The following is a 22,346-nucleotide window of genomic DNA, read 5'->3' as shown; positions in this document are numbered from 1 at the left end:
GACACGCACTGACTCATACCCTCTCCCCTAAATACCGCACATATGATGCATTGGTGTTCCTCCTATAAAGCACATCTCACACATTAAATATGTATTACTATATACACATAAACACAAACACACATTACAGGAGTTATCTGGTCAGTCATTGCACTATTTAGATTTGTGTAAATGCAATAAGGCTGTCTGCGTGAGCCTTAAAATGAAGATAGTGGTGTGGAAACTGAGATGTCTGTTCTGATATACCTCACACTAAACAAAATCTATGTCCATTTTAGCCATATTGAGAAGCGGTCTGAGTGTAAAGGAGAAGCAGATCACCGTTGACAAAGGTTACGGCTCTCCTAAGTACCTTTTGTTGCTTTATGTTGACAGAGTAGATGAATATTTAACAGGAGGAAGGAAAGTGGTAGGCATCAGATCACTAAGAAGAAAATAACACTCACCCCATCATGTGACTAGACTTTCAATGGTCTGATGACGGACTAGATTGCTGCTTTTGATTGGCTGCTTATTTCTTTGTTGGACCAACATTGAGCTTTAATATAAACTTTTTAAAAGAAAAAGGACATAGGCTTCTTGTAGACTGGGCTGTAGGCGTCTCCACTTAAGTTATATGTATGGTGGGGCTTCTATAAGTAAGTTAGGCTATATGTGTAGACTGTGTGTTTACAGGTCGGATGGGGTCGTTTGGTGGGCTGCATGCCTCTCAAAGAGATGCAGTTAGCACCATGGACAGTGAACAGAGGCTTCTACGGGTGATCAGCGCCATGCGGAGGGAAATCAAACAGCTGAGGCTGGAGAACATGGGTCTGAGGAGGACCGCTGGAACTAATCTCAGAAAGAATGCAACAGTCCCCATCATAACCCCAGAATGTAGAGGTAGACCAACTACTACTGGCACAATGTAGACTGTAAACTGTAAAGTATGCGTTGGTTACGTCGTATTTAATTTTGAGTTTGTGTGACGTAGGTTAACTCAAGGTAGGTTTAATATTCTGATAGACTCATATTTAATTCTAATTTTACTTTTAAAATAAATCTCTTTAAATGTAAGTGTCTTTTCACTGGAGTTCCTCGGACTCACCGTTTTGTAGTAATGTTTTTTTTTTTTTTTCTATTTTTTTTAGAGAGCGTCGTCATGACAGTGAGAAGGTATTCCATCTTCCAGCCGTTGGTCGGTCATCGGAATGTGCAGTTGGACAATGATAAGCGGTGGACTGGAAAACAGCAGAGATGACCGTTAGCATGAACAAATGGTAAACTCCAGGTTAGGCCCTATCTGACGATGACACGGAGTGGTCGTTGTGCTCTCTGTTAAAAAAGTGGCCTAAAGGAAGGGTTGACGTTAGCCAGAGCGTTAACTCCATTTTGTTATATGGAACGGAATATATGCAAAGCAGGCCTAACTATCTATTAAAGTTGTCTCCCCCTCGGTGCTTTTTTTTGTCAATCCTTTTTTAATTTGAACCAGAGTTATTGAGTTATTTTCTCTCTCTCTCAATAAAGTTCTTAAATACTTACAGCTTTCCTTCTAAATATTAATAACAAAGGTCACAGTTAACTAGCTTATGCCAATTTAACCGCCAACGTGCGTTATCAACCTGTGGAACGCACCTGTCAGTGGAGACGTTACTCTCGCGAGATCTCGGCGTTGCGCAGTGGAGTACAGCCGTCCGCCATCACTGCATACAAGCTAACATTAGCCAAGAACCACAGAGAGGAGAGCGAGTGACAACAACACAACAGACATACAGAGCGACCTCATTCCTGAAGGGGAGGTCACAGAGTGTCCCTGCCGCTTTCCTGGCGTAGAAAGCAAACTAGCAACTGCCTTTCATGTAGTCTTTAAGTCAACTTAGAAACGAAAGTCGTTCTAACTAATCATGTCCAACCTCAAAGGCGGCCCCAAGAAGGACACCAAGATGAGGATACGAGCCTTTCCTGTAAGTATTGTCCCTGCGCTGTGAGCACCGAGACGCCAACTATGAGACTCGAGTCCCGGGGATGACAGGTCCGTGTGCTAGCATCTACCTGCTAGCTAGCCGCTCACACCAGAAAAACATGTCATCGTCAAGTGAGAGCTGCTGTTAGCGAAACACATAACCCCGGAGAACATTGGCCATTTTTAGCAGTTCGGTTTATTAAACGTGAGCTAGCTCCATGGCTACAAGCCGTTACCGTCGTTTGACGTGCGCTAATGTTAGCACATACACATACATACATATATGTATGTGTATATATATGTGTATGTATGTATATAACGCTGAGGGAACTTCCCTGTTGCCATACTAGCAAACGGACGCTAGCTAAGTATCGTAGCAGGCCCGCTGGTTAGCTAACTTGACGCTAGCTAAGTTGCGGTCAGCCAGCAGGTATCCTCACGCTGTGGTGACGGCCAGCTCGTTGGGCTGTTGGCGTGTCGTTGCACATTTGGTGTAGGCTGGTACAGACGGCAATAACCACGTTATCATGTAGTTAGTGCTTCATCGTGAGAGCTAACGCAGCTCCAGCCCATAACGTGAGACTACAGTAAACACGGCTATGGTAACGTTAACTGGGGGTAGTTAATGTTGTTGACGTCAACCCAGCAACCTGCTGCTACTAACGCACTACGGACACACACGGATTTCACCAACATCTGATGAGCACTGGGCTGAACAACATATTCTCCTACACTCAACTATGCTCTGTTGTCATGTTTTGGGATATGCAGTCTTGTCTAAGTTGCCTAGCCCTTGGGAACATCCTTCCATTCCTTGCCTAGATAAATGTGTGAAACACAGACCAATGCTTTTTTTCTTCTTCAGTTGGATACCCAGGGTTATGAGTGGGTGTCTGGCAGAATGAGTCAGTGAGCAGATGAGCGAGTGAACACAGTTAATCCTTTCTTAAATATTGAGCTTACATGCAAATGCATGACCAGCCTATTGAACCAGAATTTCACAATATAGAAATCACAATATAGCATGTTAAAAAATAAGAATTTCATGCTTACCTTTTGGCCTTGAACTAAAATTGAAGAGGGTTAAATGTGGTTTGAAGTATCTTATTTTTAGTCAGAAAGTTGAACACAGCAAAGGCGGTAGCTTTTTGACACGCATGACGACTGCTTCTCAACCATCTCTCCATTCTTAGTACAGCTTTGGTGGTACAGTTTTCGGTACTTTTTTACACCAAGGGTCTTGGTTTACTGGTTTTAATTACCTCATTTAGTTGTATGTCATGGAAAGTCCTCAAGACTGGGTGTTTGGTTACCTGTTTGCTGGAGTCAAGCAGCACTTGCTTTATCTTCAGGATTGTAAATCCTTTCATGTAGTGAGGTCAAGACGATGGCACAGTCTCCATGGGCTCAAGTGTTCAACACAATATGTAATGCATAGTGTTTGCTTTCTGCTATCGCCACACTGCCAATAAAGCATTTTTTTGTGGCTTTATCTAGCTTTCTCCTAGCTACTTCCTTAATTCATCAATTTTTGCCACATGGTTTACAAAAATTACATCAAAGATGAATCTCATTGTTGCTGAATACACAACAGGTAAACAATTGTGATTTAATCAAGGCTTTCTGTTGGTCAAAGTTATTGCGCCTGTGCTGCTACATTGAAATCATTGATCAAATTGGTGTTGTATGCTTGCAAGGTTATCTGACAGCAGCCAGAATCATCCAGGTATCACCTGCATTGTATCGCAGAGGGAATTGCAAGTAACATAAATGAAGCTTGTGTACATTCCTGCTACACTTACACATCTGGGTTATATCTTCCCTGTCCATGTTGCAAGCAGACATTGCTTGTTTAGTCTGAAAGTGTGTCTATATGGTTATGTATATGTTTTGAAATCGAACAGTTTATGTAGGCAGCTTTAATAAGCTTCAATACTGTTAGTAATTAACAACATAGAACATATATTGAACCTGTATTATGCATATGGATCTTTTTCTTTTATCAAGTAATCTAGTATTTTGTATTTAATTGAATTACAGAGAAATAATCCTTGACATTACTGTCGTCATCTACTTTTACCTAGTGGAAATAATGAAGAATAGACATTTTTTTATGTAAACGCACTTTCGTCTTTCTGTCTCCCCCCCCCTAGATGACAATGGATGAGAAGTATGTGAACAACATCTGGGACCTTTTAAAGAATGCCATCCAAGAGATTCAGAGGAAGAACAACAGCGGGTTAAGCTTTGAGGAGCTGTACAGGAACGCCTACACCATGGTGCTCCACAAGCATGGGGAGAAGCTCTACACAGGCCTGAGGGAGGTCGTCACAGAGCACCTCATCAACAAAGTAAAGAAACATTTTCCTCTCCAAAGCTGGTGTAAAAGCCCCTTTTAAATCATTTCACAAGTGTCCTTATGAGTATGACCAGATGTTTATAAGTCACACCAGAAATAACTTGATGTGACATCAATTCTGTCAATCTGTTTGTATTTTCAGGTACGGGAAGATGTCTTAAACTCTCTAAATAATAACTTTCTGCAAACACTGAATCAGGCGTGGAATGACCATCAGACTGCCATGGTTATGATCAGAGACATCCTCATGTACATGGTAAATAGGCTGTTGTGCTTTCTTGTCATAATCATTCTGTTTAAATCCTTCTGTAGATAAATTACTGTAGAAACATCTTTAACATTACACAATACAGTGGCTGTTGTTAAGTTTGTATTAATGTCAATGGTACCAGGATTTCTATGTTTGTGCTATTGGTTTTGCCCCTCTGCAAGTGGATTATGTGGCTTGTTCCATTGTGAAAAAGAAAATTGTTGTGCTAGTGAAGAAATGGCCTTTTGTTTCCAACTGTGGCCAACCTTCACCTACATCCTATTCTGGATTTAGTAAGGTGCTGTTTTATTTCTGGTCCTTACAATGAGCCTCTGTTGCTGTGTTCATTTATTTCTTTGGAAAATTGGCACGACTAGTTGATTTACTTCAGCAGCAAGTCCAAAAATGTTTGTGGGGTCTGCGAGTGAAAGAGTGAATGGGCCCTCAGGATAGGCATGAGTGTAGGCTATACAATGGCTCAAGCAGTAGAGAGACTGCACAGCTCTCCTGGGGTTCTTTTGTTGTGTATTCTCATTTTTCCTGTCCTGGCCTTACCCCGGAGAGTTGGCTTCTGGTTGTTTAACTCTGGCAGACTCACCATGTCTGTGCAGTGAGAGCAGCTTTCTGTTTTTACCTGCCTGCTGACCTCTAGAGGAGAGCCAGACAGATACAGCAAGTGCGACTGCACTGTTCTTCCCCGGTGTATTCGCCTTTTTTATTCAAGCTGATGAGCCTCTCTTTTTGGCCTGGGGCAATATTCAATTTTTTAGGAGAGGTAATGCGATTGTACTTTTTCACCCACTGTTCATATTTGTTAACACTGAGCATGCTCTTTATTCTTTGTTTCTTAAATTGAACTCCTGGTACTTTGTATATACATTAAAACATAGTAATCTATCATAGTAATCTGGCAGGATTAAGATCTCTTTTTACACAAAAAAAACAAACAAAAAACTGCCATGCAATACTATACCATGTAATATCCTGGCAGTTGGTTGACAAGTGGAAACCACCTCTAATTTTGCACTGGTTAATATTTTTCATTTTATACCTTTTGTAATGTCGACTCTTGTCACTGAGTGGAACTGTAAATATTGTATTACCCACATCCCCCTTGAATATTTACATTTTCTGGAAGCTTATGTCGTTCCCTCATGTTTTCTGGGAATAATTCAGACACCTAGCGGTCCCTTCTTCTGACGCTCTAATGACCTTATGAAATTGAATGGTTTGCTGGCTTATCCAGCCCCAATAAAAAGTACTTTGCACCACTTTTAATCACAGCTACAGTATTCTTTTTTTGTTGCACTGGCCAGCATACAAAATACTTAAAATACATACTTGTGAAGTGGTAGTGTGATTCATACTTTTGGTACCAACTTTATACTCTTGTATATAAATAGTTTTACCTCCTGATTTTGAAAGTTTCTTTAGAATCTTTCAACACGCTTATGTTTATATACAGTGATCGAGTCAGTTTGGACCTTTAGTACTGCTTTCCATATATGTTGCATTCAGTGTCTTTTTCACCCCCATTCTCTCTCATCTCCCAGGACCGGGTCTATGTTCAACAAAACAACGTGGAGAATGTGTACAACCTCGGCCTCATCATATTCAGAGACCAGGTGGTGCGCTACGGTTGCATCAGAGACCACCTACGTCAGACGTTACTGGACATGATTGCTCGTGAGAGGAAGGGAGAGGTTGTAGACAGGTATGCAGGAGCACTACTTCGCTGCTTGAACTGAAGGATTGTAAGATTGTACTGCTGTGGGCCTGCACAGTCCTCCAGGATTCTCCATATTTTGGTGAAAATTAGAAACTTGGGTAACACGCAGCAAGTTCCCTAATCTCTCTTGATCTTATATTGTATGCTTCAGCTCACTTTTTTTATTATCCATTGCAGGGGCGCCATCAGAAACGCCTGTCAGATGCTGATGATTCTTGGCCTGGACGGCAGGTCTGTATATGAGGAGGACTTTGAAGGTCCTTTCTTAGATATGTCAGCGGAGTTCTTCCAGGTAAGTCTGGTTGTTGGTGTCTTTATTTTTTCTCTAACCTGTGAAAATCTTTGTGATAAATAATCACATACTATACGCTCTTTCAGATGGAGAGCCAAAAGTTCCTAGCAGAAAACAGTGCCAGTGTCTACATTAAGAAGGTAGAGGCCAGAATCAATGAAGAGATTGAGCGAGTTATGCACTGCCTAGACAAGACTACAGAGGAGCCCATTGTGAAGGTGGTGGAAAGGGAGCTCATTTCTAAGCACATGAAGACCATTGTGGAGATGGAGAACTCTGGCCTTGTCCATATGCTCAAGAACGGCAAGACAGAAGGTAAAATCTTTGCCAATTTGATGTTTCCCTTTAATTGAATAATGATTTTGAAAGGGTGAAAGCATTCAGCCTTTCCTCAACAGTTTCTATTTGTTCCTCATACGTTTTCCCCATCATGTCTCCCTCTCAGACCTGGCATGCATGTACAAGCTGTTCAGTCGTGTGCCAAATGGCCTGAAAACTATGTGCGAGTGTATGAGCTCTTACCTGAGGGAGCAAGGCAAAGCTCTAGTGTCCGAAGAGGGAGAGGGCAAGAACCCTGTCGACTATATCCAGGTATGCTTATTGAACAGTGGGTCTCACACAACTTTACGTCTTAAGATGTAGGCGAGCCCAATTTGATATTGTGTCGTCATAGATTATATCACATCTTTGTAATTGCCTCCTCAACAGGGCCTGCTAGACCTGAAGACACGGTTTGATCGTTTCCTCCTTGAGTCCTTCAACAATGACAGACTTTTCAAACAAACCATAGCAGGAGACTTTGAGTATTTCCTCAACCTCAACTCCCGCTCGCCAGAGTACCTATCACTCTTTATTGATGACAAGCTCAAGAAGGGTGTCAAAGGGGTATGTATCTTCATTGAATTGTCCTTCAACGCTTAGCTTCTACTTCTACGTGTGTATGACCTGCAAGAAAATCCTAGTTTTTGCGTGTCCTGTACATTTTCCTCATTCTTTTTTCACCCCGTTCGACCAGTTGACAGAACAGGAGGTGGAGTCCATCCTTGACAAGGCCATGGTGTTGTTCCGGTTTATGCAAGAGAAGGACGTGTTTGAAAGGTACTACAAGCAGCATCTGGGCCGCAGGCTCCTCAGCAACAAAAGTGTCTCAGACGACTCGGAGAAGAACATGATCTCTAAGCTCAAGGTAAAAGCATGACACGTTTTTGGTAACGGATGCACTGTTTATGCAAATCACTTGTTATGCTCTTTCTTGTTCTCTGCTGTTGCCCCTCATCTTAAGTCACCATCAGCACTTTCAAGCAAATACTCTTTCTCCTCACTTTCTCCTTTGCAGACAGAATGTGGCTGTCAGTTCACCTCGAAACTGGAAGGGATGTTCAGAGACATGAGCATATCCAACACTACCATGGATGAGTTCAGGCAACACATACAAACCACGTCGGTAAGATAGTCAGACCCCTTTTTCAGAGAAACAAAACAATAATTATTCTAAACAAGTCGCATGTAAAAACATGAACTTAAATTTTTTATTAAAAATCATGATCCATATCGTCATGAAAGAACATTAAAATGACAGGATTAAAGTGAGTCTTGAATCAGTGGTACATCAGAATGATTTGCATTTCTGTTACTGAGGTTTAATACCTGTTCAGTCATGTAATGTCAAAATGTGTTTTGAGAGAAAATCAAAAAAAAGGTCCTTGCATCTCTTTCAGGCATCTCTAAGTGGTGTGGACCTCACAGTAAGAGTCCTAACTACTGGCTACTGGCCGACACAGTCAGCAACACCTAAATGCACCATCCCCCCCTCTCCCAGACACGCCTTTGAAGTCTTTAGAAGGTAATGCCCTTTAATTCACTCGAATGTTTTACTAAACAAAGGGAGGCTCCATGTTGTTCAGATGTTTTCTAAAAGAACTTGTTCCTGGTTTTTTATTTTTGCAGGTTTTACCTCGCTAAGCACAGCGGTAGGCAGCTAACACTGCAGCATCATATGGGCGGGGCGGACCTAAACGCAACATTCTACGGAACTATTAAAAAGGTAGACGAAAAATGGCATTTGCCTTTTTTTTTTTTTATTATAAAGCACACCAATCAAGAGACAGTGGTGTTGTTCGGTATATTACCTAAGTTTGGAGTTTTAATTTCACCTTCCCTTTTACTTCATCTGAAGGAGGATGGCTCAGAGGTGGGTGTGGGAGGTGCGCAGGTGACAGGCTCAAACACCCGGAAGCACATACTGCAGGTCTCCACTTTCCAGATGACCATCCTCATGCTCTTCAACAACAGAGACAAGTGCACTTTCGAGGTCGGGACACATGAAGCCCATTGGCTATCAAAATCTCACTCTCCCATTAGATCTTTTTTTGTCTTTGTAGAGGTTATTTTTGCTCTCTGTATGACTTGCATGCATTTTATTTATTTTTTTCTTCAATGTGAGGACAGAATTTAACAATATTCTTTGTCCCTCTTTTTCAACAACCACATCCCCCATTGTGTCCCCGTCTAAAGGAGATCCAGCAGGAGACGGATATCCCTGAGCGGGAGTTAGTGCGAGCGTTGCAGTCGTTGGCCTGTGGGAAGCCAACGCAGAGGGTTCTCACCAAGGAGCCAAAGTCTAAGGAGATTGAGAGCGGCCACGTGTTTACAGTTAATGATCAGTTTACTTCCAAACTGCACAGAGTCAAAATACAGACAGGTGGGCAAAGTTTGTGTACTACACATACTGTAACTACAACAACAAGTCTCACTTCACTGCTGTCCAACACAGTGGACTGTATTTTTGATCAGAGGGTTTCATTTATGGAAATCTGAAAGATGATGAGGTGGACATTGCCATGGTAACTTAAAATCAGTTGATGTCCCGAGTGATGAGAGTAAGGCAACAATGTGCGCAAACACAATATACGTTCTTTCTATATGATAAATGGGCCGTTGTTAAAGTTGATCATCCTGTCATTTTTTTTAAACAACTATAAGTAGCCTTCTTATCAGCTTTCAGGAACTACAGATTCAGTACGTTGTGTTGAGCAGTAGATATTGAATTGTACCCCAGTATAGTGTTGACATAAAACTGGGATCGGACTCTTCCTTTTACCTTGAGAGATTTTCATCATTTCGTCCTTGAACCTCATCTTGTCCCTGTGTCCTCCGTTCCCAGTTGCTGCTAAACAAGGGGAATCAGACCCCGAAAGGAAAGAGACGCGGCAGAAAGTGGATGACGACAGGAAGCATGAGATTGAGGCAGCCATTGTCCGTATCATGAAGTCAAGGAAGAAGATGCAGCACAACGTCCTGGTGGCTGAGGTAAGGAACTCCTCATGAGCATGCACATTTTGATCTATTTCTCTACAACAATGACCAGCAATTCTAAACCAGTAATTCCCCATCTTCAAAATATTTTTATTGTCACTGTGTTCTGCAGAGAAATGTAATTTAAAAGTCTGTTTTTAATGTTTAAAAGGTGCCATTTTCTTACACGTTGTGACTTTGTGTCTTCAGGTAACTCAGCAGCTACGGGCACGTTTTCTTCCGAGCCCTGTCGTAATTAAAAAGCGTATAGAAGGACTAATAGAAAGAGAATACTTGGCAAGGACGCCAGAAGATCGCAAAGTATACACATACGTTGCATAGAAGATGAACTGTGGATGAGAGGAGGAAGAGACTGGACGGGGGGGAATGGGATTTGTTTGTTTTCTTTGGACTGTTGTTACGCATGGACTGGAAGTTTCTTTTAAAGACAAATGCTGGGGAAACCTGATTCATCCTCCCTTACAAAAACACAGTAAACCAACATAAATGGGAATAAAATGTCGGCGCAGAAATTAAATCCATCCAAACGTGTAGATGATTTTTAAATCAGGCCCAGTCTTCCTATTCCCTGTGAGTTTTAACATGGATGGATCCAGCTTCAAGCTTTTCACTGTTTTACCCTTGTAGAGATCAAACTTGCAAAGAATCCCTTGGGAAAATGTGAATGCACCACATTATTTTTTTGTTTCAATACTGTATAAAAATAATAAAATTATTAAAAACAGCAAATGTGGATTGTTACAAAACAAAAAAATAAAAAATAATGAGTATTGCTGCTGTAGTTTTTCACAGAAATAGTCTGCTCATCAGCTCTGCTACATTTTACTCTCCTACATACTTATCCTCATTGTGCATTTAAATATTTCAGTCAGGATGAAAACATATGTTCTGCCCAAAAAAAAGTTCAGGATTTTGTTATGGTAAAGGGCCCACAACAGTGTTATTTGCTGTGAACGTTCCATTTGAGTTAAAGCTGCAAATATCTAACAGCTTTAAAGGTGTCGGCACCTAGGGAATCAGTATGACTGCACACCTAAGATGTTACAGATCATGTTTGGTACACTTTTCCATGTGTTAGCCATAAGTTTAAAAATCTAAATCACATTCAGCAGACAAACCAATAGATCTGGTTTTATCATCTAGATAATCAGACAGCACATTTTGTACATGCGCTCAGTTACTACTCATGAGACATTCAAACCAAATCAATTACTTTTTACGTTTGTGACATTTTCAATGAAGACGGTCCAGTTGCTGTTGACATTACAGATAACTCTAAGCTATGCACTGCCCTAAACACGTGACTGTGTAGAATAAGGAGGCAGCCTTCAAGAGACTAAACATGAGACTTTTTTTTTCCAGAAATTGATCTCATTGCAAGAAATCCTTTATTGGGTCAGTTACATGTGATGTAACATTTGCATAAGAAAAATGTTGAGGACCGTTAAGCTCTACATCAGGTTGTGAGTGAATGATTTGGCCAAAGTCTCCAGCTGAGTCATGAAGCAGTGATTTTCTTCAGCAGAACTTTGAGTCCAGGCCAGAGGCAGGTGGGCTGGAATAGACGCACGATCTGCAACACAAACAATCCATCAGAATTCACCTAAGAAGATTGAAGAAAGAAAGAAAGAAAGAAAGAAAGACTTCTGTATGTAATGGAAGAACTTCTCATACTTCATGCTGCTCACCTTGAAAGAACTGCCCGCTGCGTTTTCTAGCAGCAGCTCTAGACAAGGCCAACCACACAACAGTGTCGGCTCCTTGCTCTACACTGCGCAGCCTCTCCCCCATCATATGGTGGAACTGAGGCATTGATGTGGAAACAGCTGGAAACGAGGGGGGGGAAGGGGTTAGTGGTGGGTACGTCTATTTTGGGATAATACTGTATTACTAACAAAGAGTGACAGAATGTTGTTCTTTCTACTACTAGATTAGACTACTGCATTTTTTTCAAAGTAGGTCCTCCAGGACCCAATTTAAAACAATTTGGTGTTTTTTTCACAAGTTGTGAGTGACAAAAAAATACGATAGAAATCAAAGTATTTTTTTTTTTATTCTTTCAATTTTTTTTTGCCTTGGAAATACGTCTAAAGCATACAGTTACTAATTCATTTAGACTATTAAATTATTACAAAATTATTATTATTTACACCCTTTTAATATTCAAGATGAGCCCAGCTGATTTCTAATTTTACTCATTTATTCGGGCGGCTTTATTTACTGTATATCAATGCCTTAGAACAGATTGTTATTTATATGTAGATATTTGCTGTAGCACCACCATCAGGAGCCTCTTCACTATATTTGAGGGACAATACAGCTGTGCAAGTACAGTAAGTATATGATTCTTCCGGCATTTTTTTTTTTAACAAAGACAAATTCCCAACAGCAACAACAGTCTTTCGGCTTTTTGGGGTCAGCTGCCTAGTCAGTACCTGGTGTATCTACCCAGCCTGGATGCATGGCAGAGAAGTGAATGACTGGGTAAGCTTTGGCCCACTGTTCTGTGAGCACCACCTGCTGTCTCTGAGAAGAAACAACACACGGTTGCATCAGTTTAGAAGAGTGCCTACAGTTTTCAGTACTACTGTCAATGTATTATGCATTACTATTCCATCTATTTTCCTCTGTTCGACCACATTACATAGATAAATCCAACCGCGGTGAGAAAGACGACGTGACTAAATAAGAAGAACTGCAGCTCTGTACTTGTTTTATAACCTGGATTACATATCCTCCTCCCCCCACCTTGTTCTGGGCGTAGACCATGACGCCGTCAAAGAAGCCCTTCTCTGACTGCAAGTCATTGACTATGAGCTTCTGGACCAGCATGCCTCCTGAGGTCACAGTGATCTAACAGGCAGGGAGAAAAGAGGCACAGTGTGCTTAGACAACAGCCATTACAGCGCGGACAAAAGTGGCATTATGCTGTCCACATGATGCAGATGAGATGTGAGTGTGTGTGTGTGTGTGTTTGTTCATACCACCCTTGGATCCCGGCTCTTCTGTAGAAGTGGTATGAGAGTCTGCGTGAGGATGTACACCCCTAAAGAGACGGAGAAGAGGCAAACTTAAAACTGTGCTCTGTACAGCAGCGTGGAACTTTATGACCATCAGAATCTAAGGCTTACCCATAGTGTTGGTGGCAAAGTTCTTCTCCAGGCCCCCAGCATTCACCTCTCTCTTGTGCACCATACACCCTGCGTTATTTATCTGTCATGGAGAAAAAAAAAATGATAGAGAAGTTGGATCAAACAGCAACAACATTATCGGTTTATTAAAACAGATTTAGGAAGAAGATTAAAGGAGACTGGTGACACATACCAACACATTCAAGGATAGATGCTGCCTCTTGAAGGCCTCTGCAAACTCCCACACTTTTTGTGTCTCTGACATGTCCACAATGTGGATGTATACCTCCTAGAATAACAGATAAGCATCAGTCTCTTACAAATCACGTAAGAGAGTGTTAGGCATGTTCAAGGCGGACATCACTCACCATGTTGCCAGATTCACTGACAATGTCCGACCTGGCCTCTTCTGCTTTATCTTTGTTCCTACACACCATGTGGACTGTCCCACCTGGAAATAAAACATCAAAGTTTATTTTTTCTATCAGGATAGAAAAGCCAGAGACCATCCCTCGGCAGCTTTTTACCTTTCTTGGCTATAGCCATGGCTGTTGCCATTCCGATTCCACTGTTGGCTCCGGTGATCATAAAAGACCTGCCCACCACGGACACATCCACGTCTTTGGGCTCAAAGTCTTTAGATGCTGTCTCATATCCTTTCCTTAAAGGCACATGGGAAATCAATAAGAGCTAAATTTTTCTTTCCCCCCCACATTTTATCTTCAGTACAGTCAGGGGATGTCATCCTCAATACACACCAGCTGTCAAAGGAACTATTGTAATTGTGCATAAAGGCCAGTTTGTGCAGTGATGTGTGGCATACGCCGATCAGACCCTTGATATTCCTCTGTATAGCAGTCTTTAGACTTAAATGAATAACACAAAATAAACATTTCACAGACGATGCATTTTTATATTTAGAAAACCAACAAGCAGGACTAACAATTTAGATAATATAACACAATAAGTGACAAAGCATCATCTGCCAGCTATGTCCTTACATATCTAGATAACAATCTAAAGTAATAACTCAATGTGTTGACTGACCTTGTATATTGGTGGATTCCATTCATAAACCAGATGGCATTTCGGTACAGAGACATGTTGTCAAGTGAATAATAATCCCAAAGAGTTTCCCAGTTTTAAAGCAGTCCTCGTAAACCACTATGACAGATCAGAGTCCCATGAAGCAGAGGCGTTACAGAAAGGGAGCGCTTGCTGCTCTCTGCCGACTCTGCATGGGAATAACACTTAGACACTTTAAAAAAATTTTTTTTTAAAAAGTCAAGTTATATCAGTTAAAGTTTTATCAGCTCTCGCTCATTGAAACGCTCTGTACACATCACGTGGTACACATTCTTTTTTTTTTTTTTTTTTTTTTTAAAAAAAAAAAAAAAAAAAAAAAAAAGGGGTTGTGATGGGCCGCACCTCTGCAACACAAACGGACAACAACCAATCCGGACGGCTGGTGAGGAGCGGTGGGTGACGCGTCCAGCTGGCACCGGAGCGGCGGAGGGGGCGGAGTTAGAACCAAAACTTTCACGCCGACCTGGAGTGATGTGTTCAGCAGGAACTGTTGACCCTTTGTGAGGGGTTAAAGTGCTTTCTTTTTTTCAATTTTTTTTTGTAAAAACTTTTGATAGCGTTTATAGCTCTTGAGCGCAGCGTGAAAATGGTAAGTGTTTGGTGGTTTGTTTCTTTCTTACGCATGGCAGTAAGATAGCGTCAGGGCTGCTTCACCTGCTGCACCTGTTGTCGCTGACAGGCTGCTAAAGCGAGGAGCTACACCTGTGCGCCACTTCCTTATACACACACACACACACACACACACACACACACACACACTGAGGCCTGTTTGTTAGTAACAGGAAGCCGTGCAGCAGCTGGATGTGGTTCCCAGCGTGAGCTTTAATTGTGGGTTTTTTATTGCTTGTGATGATTGAACGCGACAGCCGGAAGTAAGGTGTACGTTCCCTTAAACCCGGCCGCCTCGGTTAAACAGGTTTCGTCACTTTGTGTCGAGTCCTGCCCGGGCGGCGGTTTCAAGCTTTCCATAATGATTTGACTATGGGTTGACGCAGAGGCTGCAACACACCTGGAAATACCAGTATGGGACTGGTTTAAGGCCTGCTGTTTTCTAGTGGCCTAGAAAAATGTTTTTTTTTTTTTATGTCAATGTGGGTTTTAAAATCGTGATACATCATTTTAGCTGGGTGGCTCTTTTTCTCTTCACTTCTGTGTGAATAAACAGCTTCTTCATTACGTTGAAACCAAGTGAACTTTTACATTTTACTAAAATGGTTAAAATATGTTCACAATGTACAACAATGTCCCATACTTAATGTAAGTAATGTGTGTTTCTTCAACTGTTAGTCAAATCTACACTATATGTTCTGCTGGGTAATGCATTGAACAACATGACAACAAATAGGAAATATATTGTGCATTATAATGTTCACACTTGCTCAAATCAATTCTGACTTCTTAGCTCTTTTGGGGATTTTTTTTTTGGGTGAAATGAAATTGTTGCACAACCTGAGTCGAGAAATGATCTCTGCACTGGTGGGTCTGTGAGGGTTAAAAAAAGTTTTTCACTTTGCACAGATTTTCAAATCATGTCCTTTTTTTTCTATTTTTTTTTTATTTTTTTATTAATGCCCAAATCACAAATTTCACTCCGAGGTGCAACACCATCTTCAGCCCATTAATAATGAAAGCTCAAACTGTTTCTTTCTCTTTCTTACATCGACAATCAGAGGAAGACTCAAAGGAAACAGTATGTCAGCGTGGTTCATGTAACCAAAAAGGGGTAACAAGAATGTCCATTTTGATACGTAGCCATATGTATTTACAATGCTAGGAAGCACATTCTCTAAACATCCAAAACCCAACTCCTTAGCTCTCTTGGACATTCTAGAGGAAACTCCAACACACTTACTCTTAAATCGTTTGTTGACCTTCACATTTCTGCCTGTGAAGCCTCCCCCCCGGTGATGTGTTTGTTCAGTGGAGTTACTCTTTAATGAGCCACGACAACAGAAAACTACCCGTTTGACCCCTGCCTGGTGTGTTAGAGGGTAGTTAATAATGTCCTCTGCGAAAAGACTTTGTGCCGACATGTGTGCACGTTTGTTCATACGAGCCATCAGTTCGTGCATGCATCACGATTCCCCCTCTGACCCTGCGATCCTCTGTCTGTGCTGTTAGATACGCTTCTTGCTCCTCTTCAGTCGCCAGGGGAAGCTGCGTCTGCAGAAGTGGTTCACGCCCATACCAGAACGCGAGAAGAAGAAAATCATCAGGGACATGACCACAATGGTGTTGTCACGGCTACCACGCTCCTGTAACTTCCTGCACTGGAAAGACCTGAAGGTTATTTACAAGAGGTGGGTGCTGCCCATTGCATGTTTGTTAATTACTTTATCTGCTTCTGAAGCAGAAGTCTTTTCTACTTAAAATGCCCCCTGCTGTATATAAAATGTATAACTCCATTATTTTATATCAGCTGGAAATCTTTACTGGGTCAACTTTTCCTCAGGTATGCAAGCTTGTATTTTTGCTTGGCCATAGAGAACCAGGAGAATGAGCTGATCGCCCTGGAGGTTATCCATCGCTACGTGGAGCTGCTGGACAAATACTTTGGCAATGTATTTCATTATATTTCGCCCTCTTTGATTATATATGCAACTGTGAGCTGAAGTGTTATTGTTAAAATGTGCTGGTAGCTTAAGTCAAGAGCATTATAACTGTTGAACTAATCAGTAAATATCATATTTTTCAAATGTTCCTTTTAAAAGTAAAAATGTAACTAACCTAAGTACATTCTGCACTGTTCCCTAACAATGGCAATAACCTCCTCCCAGGTGTGTGAGCTGGACATAATCTTTAACTTTGAGAAGGCCTATTTTATCCTGGATGAGTTTCTAATTGGAGGGGAAATACAAGAAACCTCCAAACAAATGGTGAATCGCTCCATTGAAGCCTCAGACATGTTACAGGAGGTGAGATGCGCCGGCACACAACACAACACAACACAACACAACACAACACAACACAACACAACACAATACAATGTTTGGCTTGCCTCTGTGCTGTGAGCGTGTAACATCTGTTGCATGGATCCACATGATTTAAAAAACAACAACTGTGTGGTGTTTTGAATGTGGTTTAGTGTTGATAGTGTCTTTTAAAAAAGAAAAATCTGAATCTCAGTGGTTGGGTATTTGGACTTATCCACATCTGAAATCTTTATAACATTTATCATGAATCAAGCTCTAGTATATGAACTTGTTTGATTTTATATATGTGTGTGTGTATGTGTGTGTGTGTGTGTGTGTGTGTGTGTGTGTGTGTGTGTGTGTGTGTGTGTGTGTGTGTGTGTGTGTGTGTGTGTGTGTGTGTGTGTGTGTGTGTGTTTACCAGCAAACTTCGCAAGTAGTGGGATAGCGAGTTCAATTAACATTGGTGCTGAGACCCTGGTGTGTGTTTTTTTTCTCATAGCTTGTAGGCTTGTGGATATTGGCTCCTTTTTGTATAGATTTGAGTTTGTGCTGCTGATTTGCTCACCCCTCTTTGTGTGTGTGTGTGTGTGTGTGTGTGTGTGTGTGTGTGTGTGTGTGTGTGTGTGTGTGTGTGTGTGTGTGTGTGTGTGTGTGTGTGTGTGTGTGTGTGTGTGTGTGTGTGTGTGTGTGTGTGTGTGTGTGTGTCTCTCTCTCTCTCTCTCTCTCTCTCTCTCTCTCTCTCTCTGCCAGTGTTATTGCAAGTGAGAGACAGATTTCCCTGGAGCGCGGCGTAGGTTTAGTGTTTGGCTGTTGCTTCCCGCTCTCGCTGTAGGTTCATGGCTCTGTGTGGTACCGTAGTTAACTGGGTGTGTTGTTCTGTGCTTCTGAGTAGGGCTGACTAACACTATTTAATCAAGAGATGGACTATGTGCAGCGTAGCGTCCCATTCATTTTTTTTACCGTTATCGCTTCAGGATGACAGCAGTGAGTGGTATGAGGTGGAGCTGTTTGGATGACCTTGAATATGGACAGAAAGGTTAGATGTTCTGCTTGTGTTAGTTGGTGTGCTCAGCACTTAATAAAAGGTGGTGTGTAGACGTGTGCCTGTGAATATTAACTGTATTCTAATGCATTTTTACAAAAAGTAGAACGAGATTTTAAAACTAAACTCTCTGTGCTTTTCTCTAGACCATGGAGGAGTATATGAGCAAACCTGCATTTTAACCCATGGGACAAAAAGGACATAAAGGACATAAAGGAACAGCGGGGAGGAATACAGGAACCCAATGAGCTGAATATGAGTCAAAGAAGTTTCTGGATATGGACATTGAATTTTATTTGATTCCATTGAACATTTTTCAAAAGATGAAACGTATTGAATGTCTTCTTGTCCTTCTGCCTGAAGCTTTGCTGCAGTGTAGCTGCATTTGACAGTAAGTCTAGTATTTGTTCAGTCGTTTGCTTTATTGAAGGAAGGGGGTGTTCACAATGATTGCCGTTATTGCAATATTTAATGAAGTAGAAATAGGATCTGGGATGTATTTTAGGTTCATGAATTTGTTGAATTTATATTTAAATCATGAATTAATATGTTGGAATTGAATGATTTTTATTCCAAAAACGCTACGCTAATTTGTAATGCGGTTAATATTTAAAAAAGAAAAAAAAATGTTAGTCTAAAAAAAAAAAGACAGATGGAGTGAGACTGATTATGATGAATTTCTTACTGTTTTTAGGCTCTATAGATTCTTTAACATGTGTGGGGCCGTTAGTCTTTAAAAGGAGATGTTGCTAGTGTGGGTGTGAATATCACCATTATTTATCATGTGCAATTTATGACGTAATGATTAAAATGTGTATTTTGATAAAGAGTCTGCGTTACTATTTTTGTACATTTGAACACTAAACCTTGTGGAAATCAGTGTTTCCTAGGATCAGCATGATTTCCTCTGACTGTAAACCATGGCCGTGATGTGTATGGTGTGTTTTAATAAGGCAACACAACTCAGCAAGAAGAAAAATAATACAGCTGATGCTTTATTCATCTGTGATTCATCACACATTATTGAACATGTACAAAATGGTTTAAAAATGAGCATACATAGCACAACCACTGGTAGGCCAACAATACAGAGCTACGCAGTATGAAAGGGTTGGAAGGCAGGCGACGGTCTGATATTTAGACTTGGAAATAATTATCCATCATAATAACATGAAATCCACTAACCCTGAATATATCACGAGTCACAACAACACTCGCTCTCAGGCCAGCAGCTGCCCTAACGAAAAATACCCCTCTCAGTATACTGTATACTTGTGTTTTAGAGGCCCAGTCAGCATAATGCTTAATCATTTACAGATATATTCACATATGTAATTGAAGAGTATAACATGGATGAAAAATAAGCGTGTTTTTTTTTTTACATTACTCAGTTGATTATAATTGGAAAATATAGGCCTGTTTACAAACACCTTAAACCTAAACAAACTTTTAACAACATCACCAAACTTTAATAACTTGGATTTCATTGTGGTTTGATATTAGTTGATGTACTAGTAGGCCTAATTGGCGATTTGAGGGTGGCAACACGTTGAAATCAAAAGTGTTTTGAGGATACTTGTTTTTCTCATATATGCACGGATTGCACCTTTTTTTTTTTTTTTTTTTTAAATATCCTACGATATCAACACAATATTTCTATAATGTTCTTGCAGCAAGTAGGGACTAGTATATATTTTTTAAAAATGTTCTGGACTTTTAAGTTTGCTATAGTTCATTTTTCGTTAGGGTGATATTAGTAATACCAGCTATAGTTCATATAATATAAATGTGTAAACTAGATCACGTCCACCAAACTTTATTTTATTTTTTTGAGACAGTATAAATACTATAATCATTGTTTCGTGCGTCTTTGCAGGACATCAGGCTACATCCCGGCCACCTTTTTCTCACGGCGCTCCTTCTCCTCCACCTCTTCATTTACGGTCTGTGGAGCCGAGGTCTTCGCCATCGTCATCTCCTCTTTCCCCTGCATCTCCGTGGGCTCTATTTCCTCCTCCGTGGCCACCTCGGTCTCCCTCTTGGCCACTGGCCTCTTCTCAGTGTCCGCCTGACCCAGGTAGTCCTTCATGACCCGCTCGTACAGCTCGTAGGGGAACTGTCCCTTCAGCTGGGCCTGGGTGTCCCTCTTGGTGATGGTGTTTGGGTACTCTGTGAGGATTTTGGCCGCCAGGTAGGTAGTCACCTCGTCTTCCACGTCGCCACCTTCATCTTCATCATCGGCGACATCAGCCTGACGTCTCAGCGGCATTTTGTTGAGCTCGGACAAGAAGAGGTTTTCCCTGCGCCCGGACGGAGGAGGGATCTTAACCGGAACGGGTTTTGCAACGGGGTTGGACGCCACCGGGATTCTCTCCGAGGAGGGAGCGGTCTTCACGGGTCTCTGCACCACAGGATACTCGTTACTGATAGTCTCCACGCCGATGATGTCCAAAAAGTCCTCTCTGTCCATGTCCTCCGGGACGGGCTTGCTCTTCAGCGGCAGTCTGCGGCTGTAGTACCTGATCTTTGGGGCCTGGCCGGTCGGGAAGCGAGCCGCCGAGGCTTGGGGGTCGCGGTGGAGCTTCCGGAGCTCCTCTGTCAGCAGCATGTCGATAAGGTCCTGCGGAGGGACGTGGAGCTTCAGGGAGAGCTGCAGCAACTCCTTCACTGTCCTCGGATCGAGGATGGAGGGGCGGATCAGTCTCTTCCTCTGCTCCCCGGTCTGATCCCTCTTCTGCGTCCGGTCGCTCATCTCCAGGACCTTCAACAGGTAGTAATCGACCAGTTTGGTGTCGTCGTCACCCTCCTCTTGGTTCTGGCTCGCCCGGCGTTGCATCTCCTCCCTCTCCGCCTCCTCCTGCTCACCGAGCGCCCTGTCCATTTCCTCGTGGCTCCCGTTGACCATCTCCTCGGTCTCCTCCCTCTCCTCCACGGGGACCCACTCCTCTCCTCCGGCCACGTCGTCGTAGGCCTGACTCCTCAGGCTGAAGCCGTCCTCTTCCCCCTCATCGTCTTCATCCCCGAACACGTCTCTCTTCTGGCCTCCGATGGTGCTGGGCATCCTCCCGAGCTCCTCGAAGATGGACCGTAGATTGGCAAGGCTCTGGGGCGTGTACTGCTCGTCCAGGTCCTCCGTGGCCCGCTTGGAGGCGTCTGTGTTCTCCTCGTCCTCAAACATCAGCGGGTATTTCTTGTGGGGTCTGGGGAAGTTACCGTATTCTACCGGGGGCTGGCGGGGACTTCGGTGTCTTTGGTGCGGTGCCTGTGCGTGCGGCGGTCGTTCCTGGGCGCCGAAACGGGGCCGGGGTTCGCGTCTTTCCCGGCCCGGTCCTGGAGAGACTGGAGCAGGGCTTTCATCAGCTGCTCGGCGGTGACGTCCTGCCTCTGCGCGCTGGGAGCAGGCTGACGGTCCCCGGGACTCTCGTCCTGCTGCGAGGCGAGCTGAAGCAGGACCCTGAACTTGTCCACCTCGTCGTAATCCGCGGGCTCGGGTCGCCCTCCGTTCCGCTGCTTCAGGTTCTCGATGTACTCCAGTGCTTTCATCATGTCTGAGCTGGGTGGGTAGGCGGCCGGCTGCCCATCACTCTCCCCACCTCGGAGCCTGTAGTGGCGGGGGAGAGACGCAGCCTGCACGGAGCATCCACGGAGGAGGAAGGCGAGCAGGATCACGGACCCCCCCGCGGGCAACTTGTGGTGGAAATGCAGCATTATAGGCAACGTTTTACCTGCAAAACAAGAGAGCATTAACATGTTAAAGTGAAGGGTTTTTGGAGAACAAAATAAAAGCAAAAGAGGATTTCTATGTTGCTACCGATTGTTTTTGGACAACAACTTTATTTTAAAAGCAACGCGCATGAACGTGCCAGAGTCTGTAGTCCTGGGAGTTACGCTGGGCAAATTGAATGATACGATGCTGTGCTGGAGGAGATGCGTTCACATCACTGGATGAGTCATTCCCCGCGTTGTTATGGGCAACCTCAACATCCGACCCACCCACCCACCCCCATAGCAGCATAAACATTCGTTAAAAAAAAAAATACCATTCCTGCTCGTTAATTTCACCATAGCAACCATGCATTTTAATCATCCATTGATGAGGATGCGTGTTTGTTATCTCATAGATAACCCGCGGTCTATAAAGTGTCGACATCTGCGAAAAAACGAATGTGACAGACAATTGTTTTTCTATCCAAGGCAATTGGATATTAATTTGAACAAAAAATTATAATGAAAACATTTAAAATAAAATAAAATAAAATATGCCTTGTCTTACCTTTGGTAA

The 22,346-nt window shown here is 42.5% G+C and overlaps 4 protein-coding genes across 5 annotated transcripts; 2 read left to right on the top strand and 2 right to left on the bottom strand.

The window, feature by feature from the left end:
* Positions 1-1,610: 1,610 nt before the first annotated feature.
* On the top strand, positions 1,611-10,652 carry LOC129112649 (cullin-3-B-like). Its single transcript, XM_054624845.1, has 16 exons — positions 1,611-1,946; positions 4,099-4,296; positions 4,447-4,560; positions 6,108-6,268; positions 6,461-6,575; positions 6,662-6,890; positions 7,021-7,166; positions 7,284-7,460; positions 7,591-7,761; positions 7,912-8,019; positions 8,294-8,418; positions 8,523-8,619; positions 8,752-8,886; positions 9,090-9,276; positions 9,739-9,884; positions 10,080-10,652. The coding sequence occupies exons 1-16, from the start codon at positions 1,887-1,889 to the stop codon at positions 10,209-10,211; spliced, it is 2,301 nt and encodes a 766-aa protein (XP_054480820.1). The 5' UTR covers positions 1,611-1,886; the 3' UTR covers positions 10,212-10,652.
* A 617-nt stretch (positions 10,653-11,269) lies between these two features.
* On the bottom strand, positions 11,270-14,335 carry LOC129112523 (dehydrogenase/reductase SDR family member 12-like). The gene is made up of 10 exons (XM_054624669.1): positions 14,069-14,335; positions 13,549-13,682; positions 13,390-13,472; positions 13,215-13,310; positions 13,022-13,103; positions 12,875-12,936; positions 12,639-12,743; positions 12,326-12,416; positions 11,579-11,716; positions 11,270-11,463 (listed from the first exon to the last, which is right to left on the bottom strand). Exons 1-10 carry the CDS (start codon positions 14,122-14,124, stop codon positions 11,342-11,344), a joined length of 969 nt encoding a protein of 322 aa, XP_054480644.1. The 5' UTR covers positions 14,125-14,335; the 3' UTR covers positions 11,270-11,341.
* Positions 14,336-14,531: 196 nt separating this feature from the next.
* ap1s3b (adaptor related protein complex 1 subunit sigma 3b) lies at positions 14,532-18,873 on the top strand. 2 transcript variants are annotated; one of them, XM_054624681.1, is made up of 6 exons: positions 14,532-14,696; positions 16,229-16,407; positions 16,560-16,668; positions 16,885-17,022; positions 17,997-18,058; positions 18,211-18,873. In XM_054624681.1, the coding sequence occupies exons 1-5, from the start codon at positions 14,694-14,696 to the stop codon at positions 18,036-18,038; spliced, it is 471 nt and encodes a 156-aa protein (XP_054480656.1). In that variant the 5' UTR covers positions 14,532-14,693; the 3' UTR covers positions 18,039-18,058; positions 18,211-18,873. The 2 variants fall into 2 exon arrangements, with proteins under 2 accessions (XP_054480656.1, XP_054480664.1); XM_054624689.1 differs by lacking the exon at positions 17,997-18,058 and having other exon boundaries at positions 14,546-14,696.
* Positions 18,874-19,949: 1,076 nt separating this feature from the next.
* Positions 19,950-21,772, bottom strand: LOC129089286 (secretogranin-2b-like). The gene is given in 2 exon segments (XM_054596693.1): positions 19,950-21,292; positions 21,295-21,772. Coding segments are annotated over 2 exon segments (1,821 nt in total).
* Positions 21,773-22,346: the final 574 nt, after the last annotated feature.

The sequence above is a fragment of the Anoplopoma fimbria genome, chromosome 3 (genome assembly GCF_027596085.1).
Source record: "Anoplopoma fimbria isolate UVic2021 breed Golden Eagle Sablefish chromosome 3, Afim_UVic_2022, whole genome shotgun sequence".
In the NCBI taxonomy this organism is placed as follows: Eukaryota; Metazoa; Chordata; class Actinopteri; order Perciformes; family Anoplopomatidae; genus Anoplopoma; species Anoplopoma fimbria.
Note: the sequence above shows the minus strand (reverse complement) of the source record. Positions and strands in the feature narration are given on the sequence as shown.

Coding starts and splice junctions, on each gene's coding strand:
- LOC129112523 (XM_054624669.1), bottom strand. CDS start 14,124: ATGTCTCTGTACCGAAATGCCATCTGGTTTATGAATGGAATCCACCAA. Junction 12,744..12,874: donor AGAGCCGGGATCCAAGGGTG/GTATGAACAAAC, acceptor CCTGCCTGTTAG/ATCACTGTGACCTCAGGAGG. Junction 11,464..11,578: donor CAGCGGGCAGTTCTTTCAAG/GTGAGCAGCATG, acceptor TTTGTGTTGCAG/ATCGTGCGTCTATTCCAGCC.
- ap1s3b (XM_054624681.1), top strand. Junction 16,669..16,884: donor TGGACAAATACTTTGGCAAT/GTATTTCATTAT, acceptor ACCTCCTCCCAG/GTGTGTGAGCTGGACATAAT. Junction 17,023..17,996: donor CCTCAGACATGTTACAGGAG/GTGAGATGCGCC, acceptor TTATCGCTTCAG/GATGACAGCAGTGAGTGGTA.
- LOC129112649 (XM_054624845.1), top strand. CDS start 1,887: ATGTCCAACCTCAAAGGCGGCCCCAAGAAGGACACCAAGATGAGGATA. Junction 4,561..6,107: donor GAGACATCCTCATGTACATG/GTAAATAGGCTG, acceptor CTCATCTCCCAG/GACCGGGTCTATGTTCAACA. Junction 7,762..7,911: donor ACATGATCTCTAAGCTCAAG/GTAAAAGCATGA, acceptor TCTCCTTTGCAG/ACAGAATGTGGCTGTCAGTT.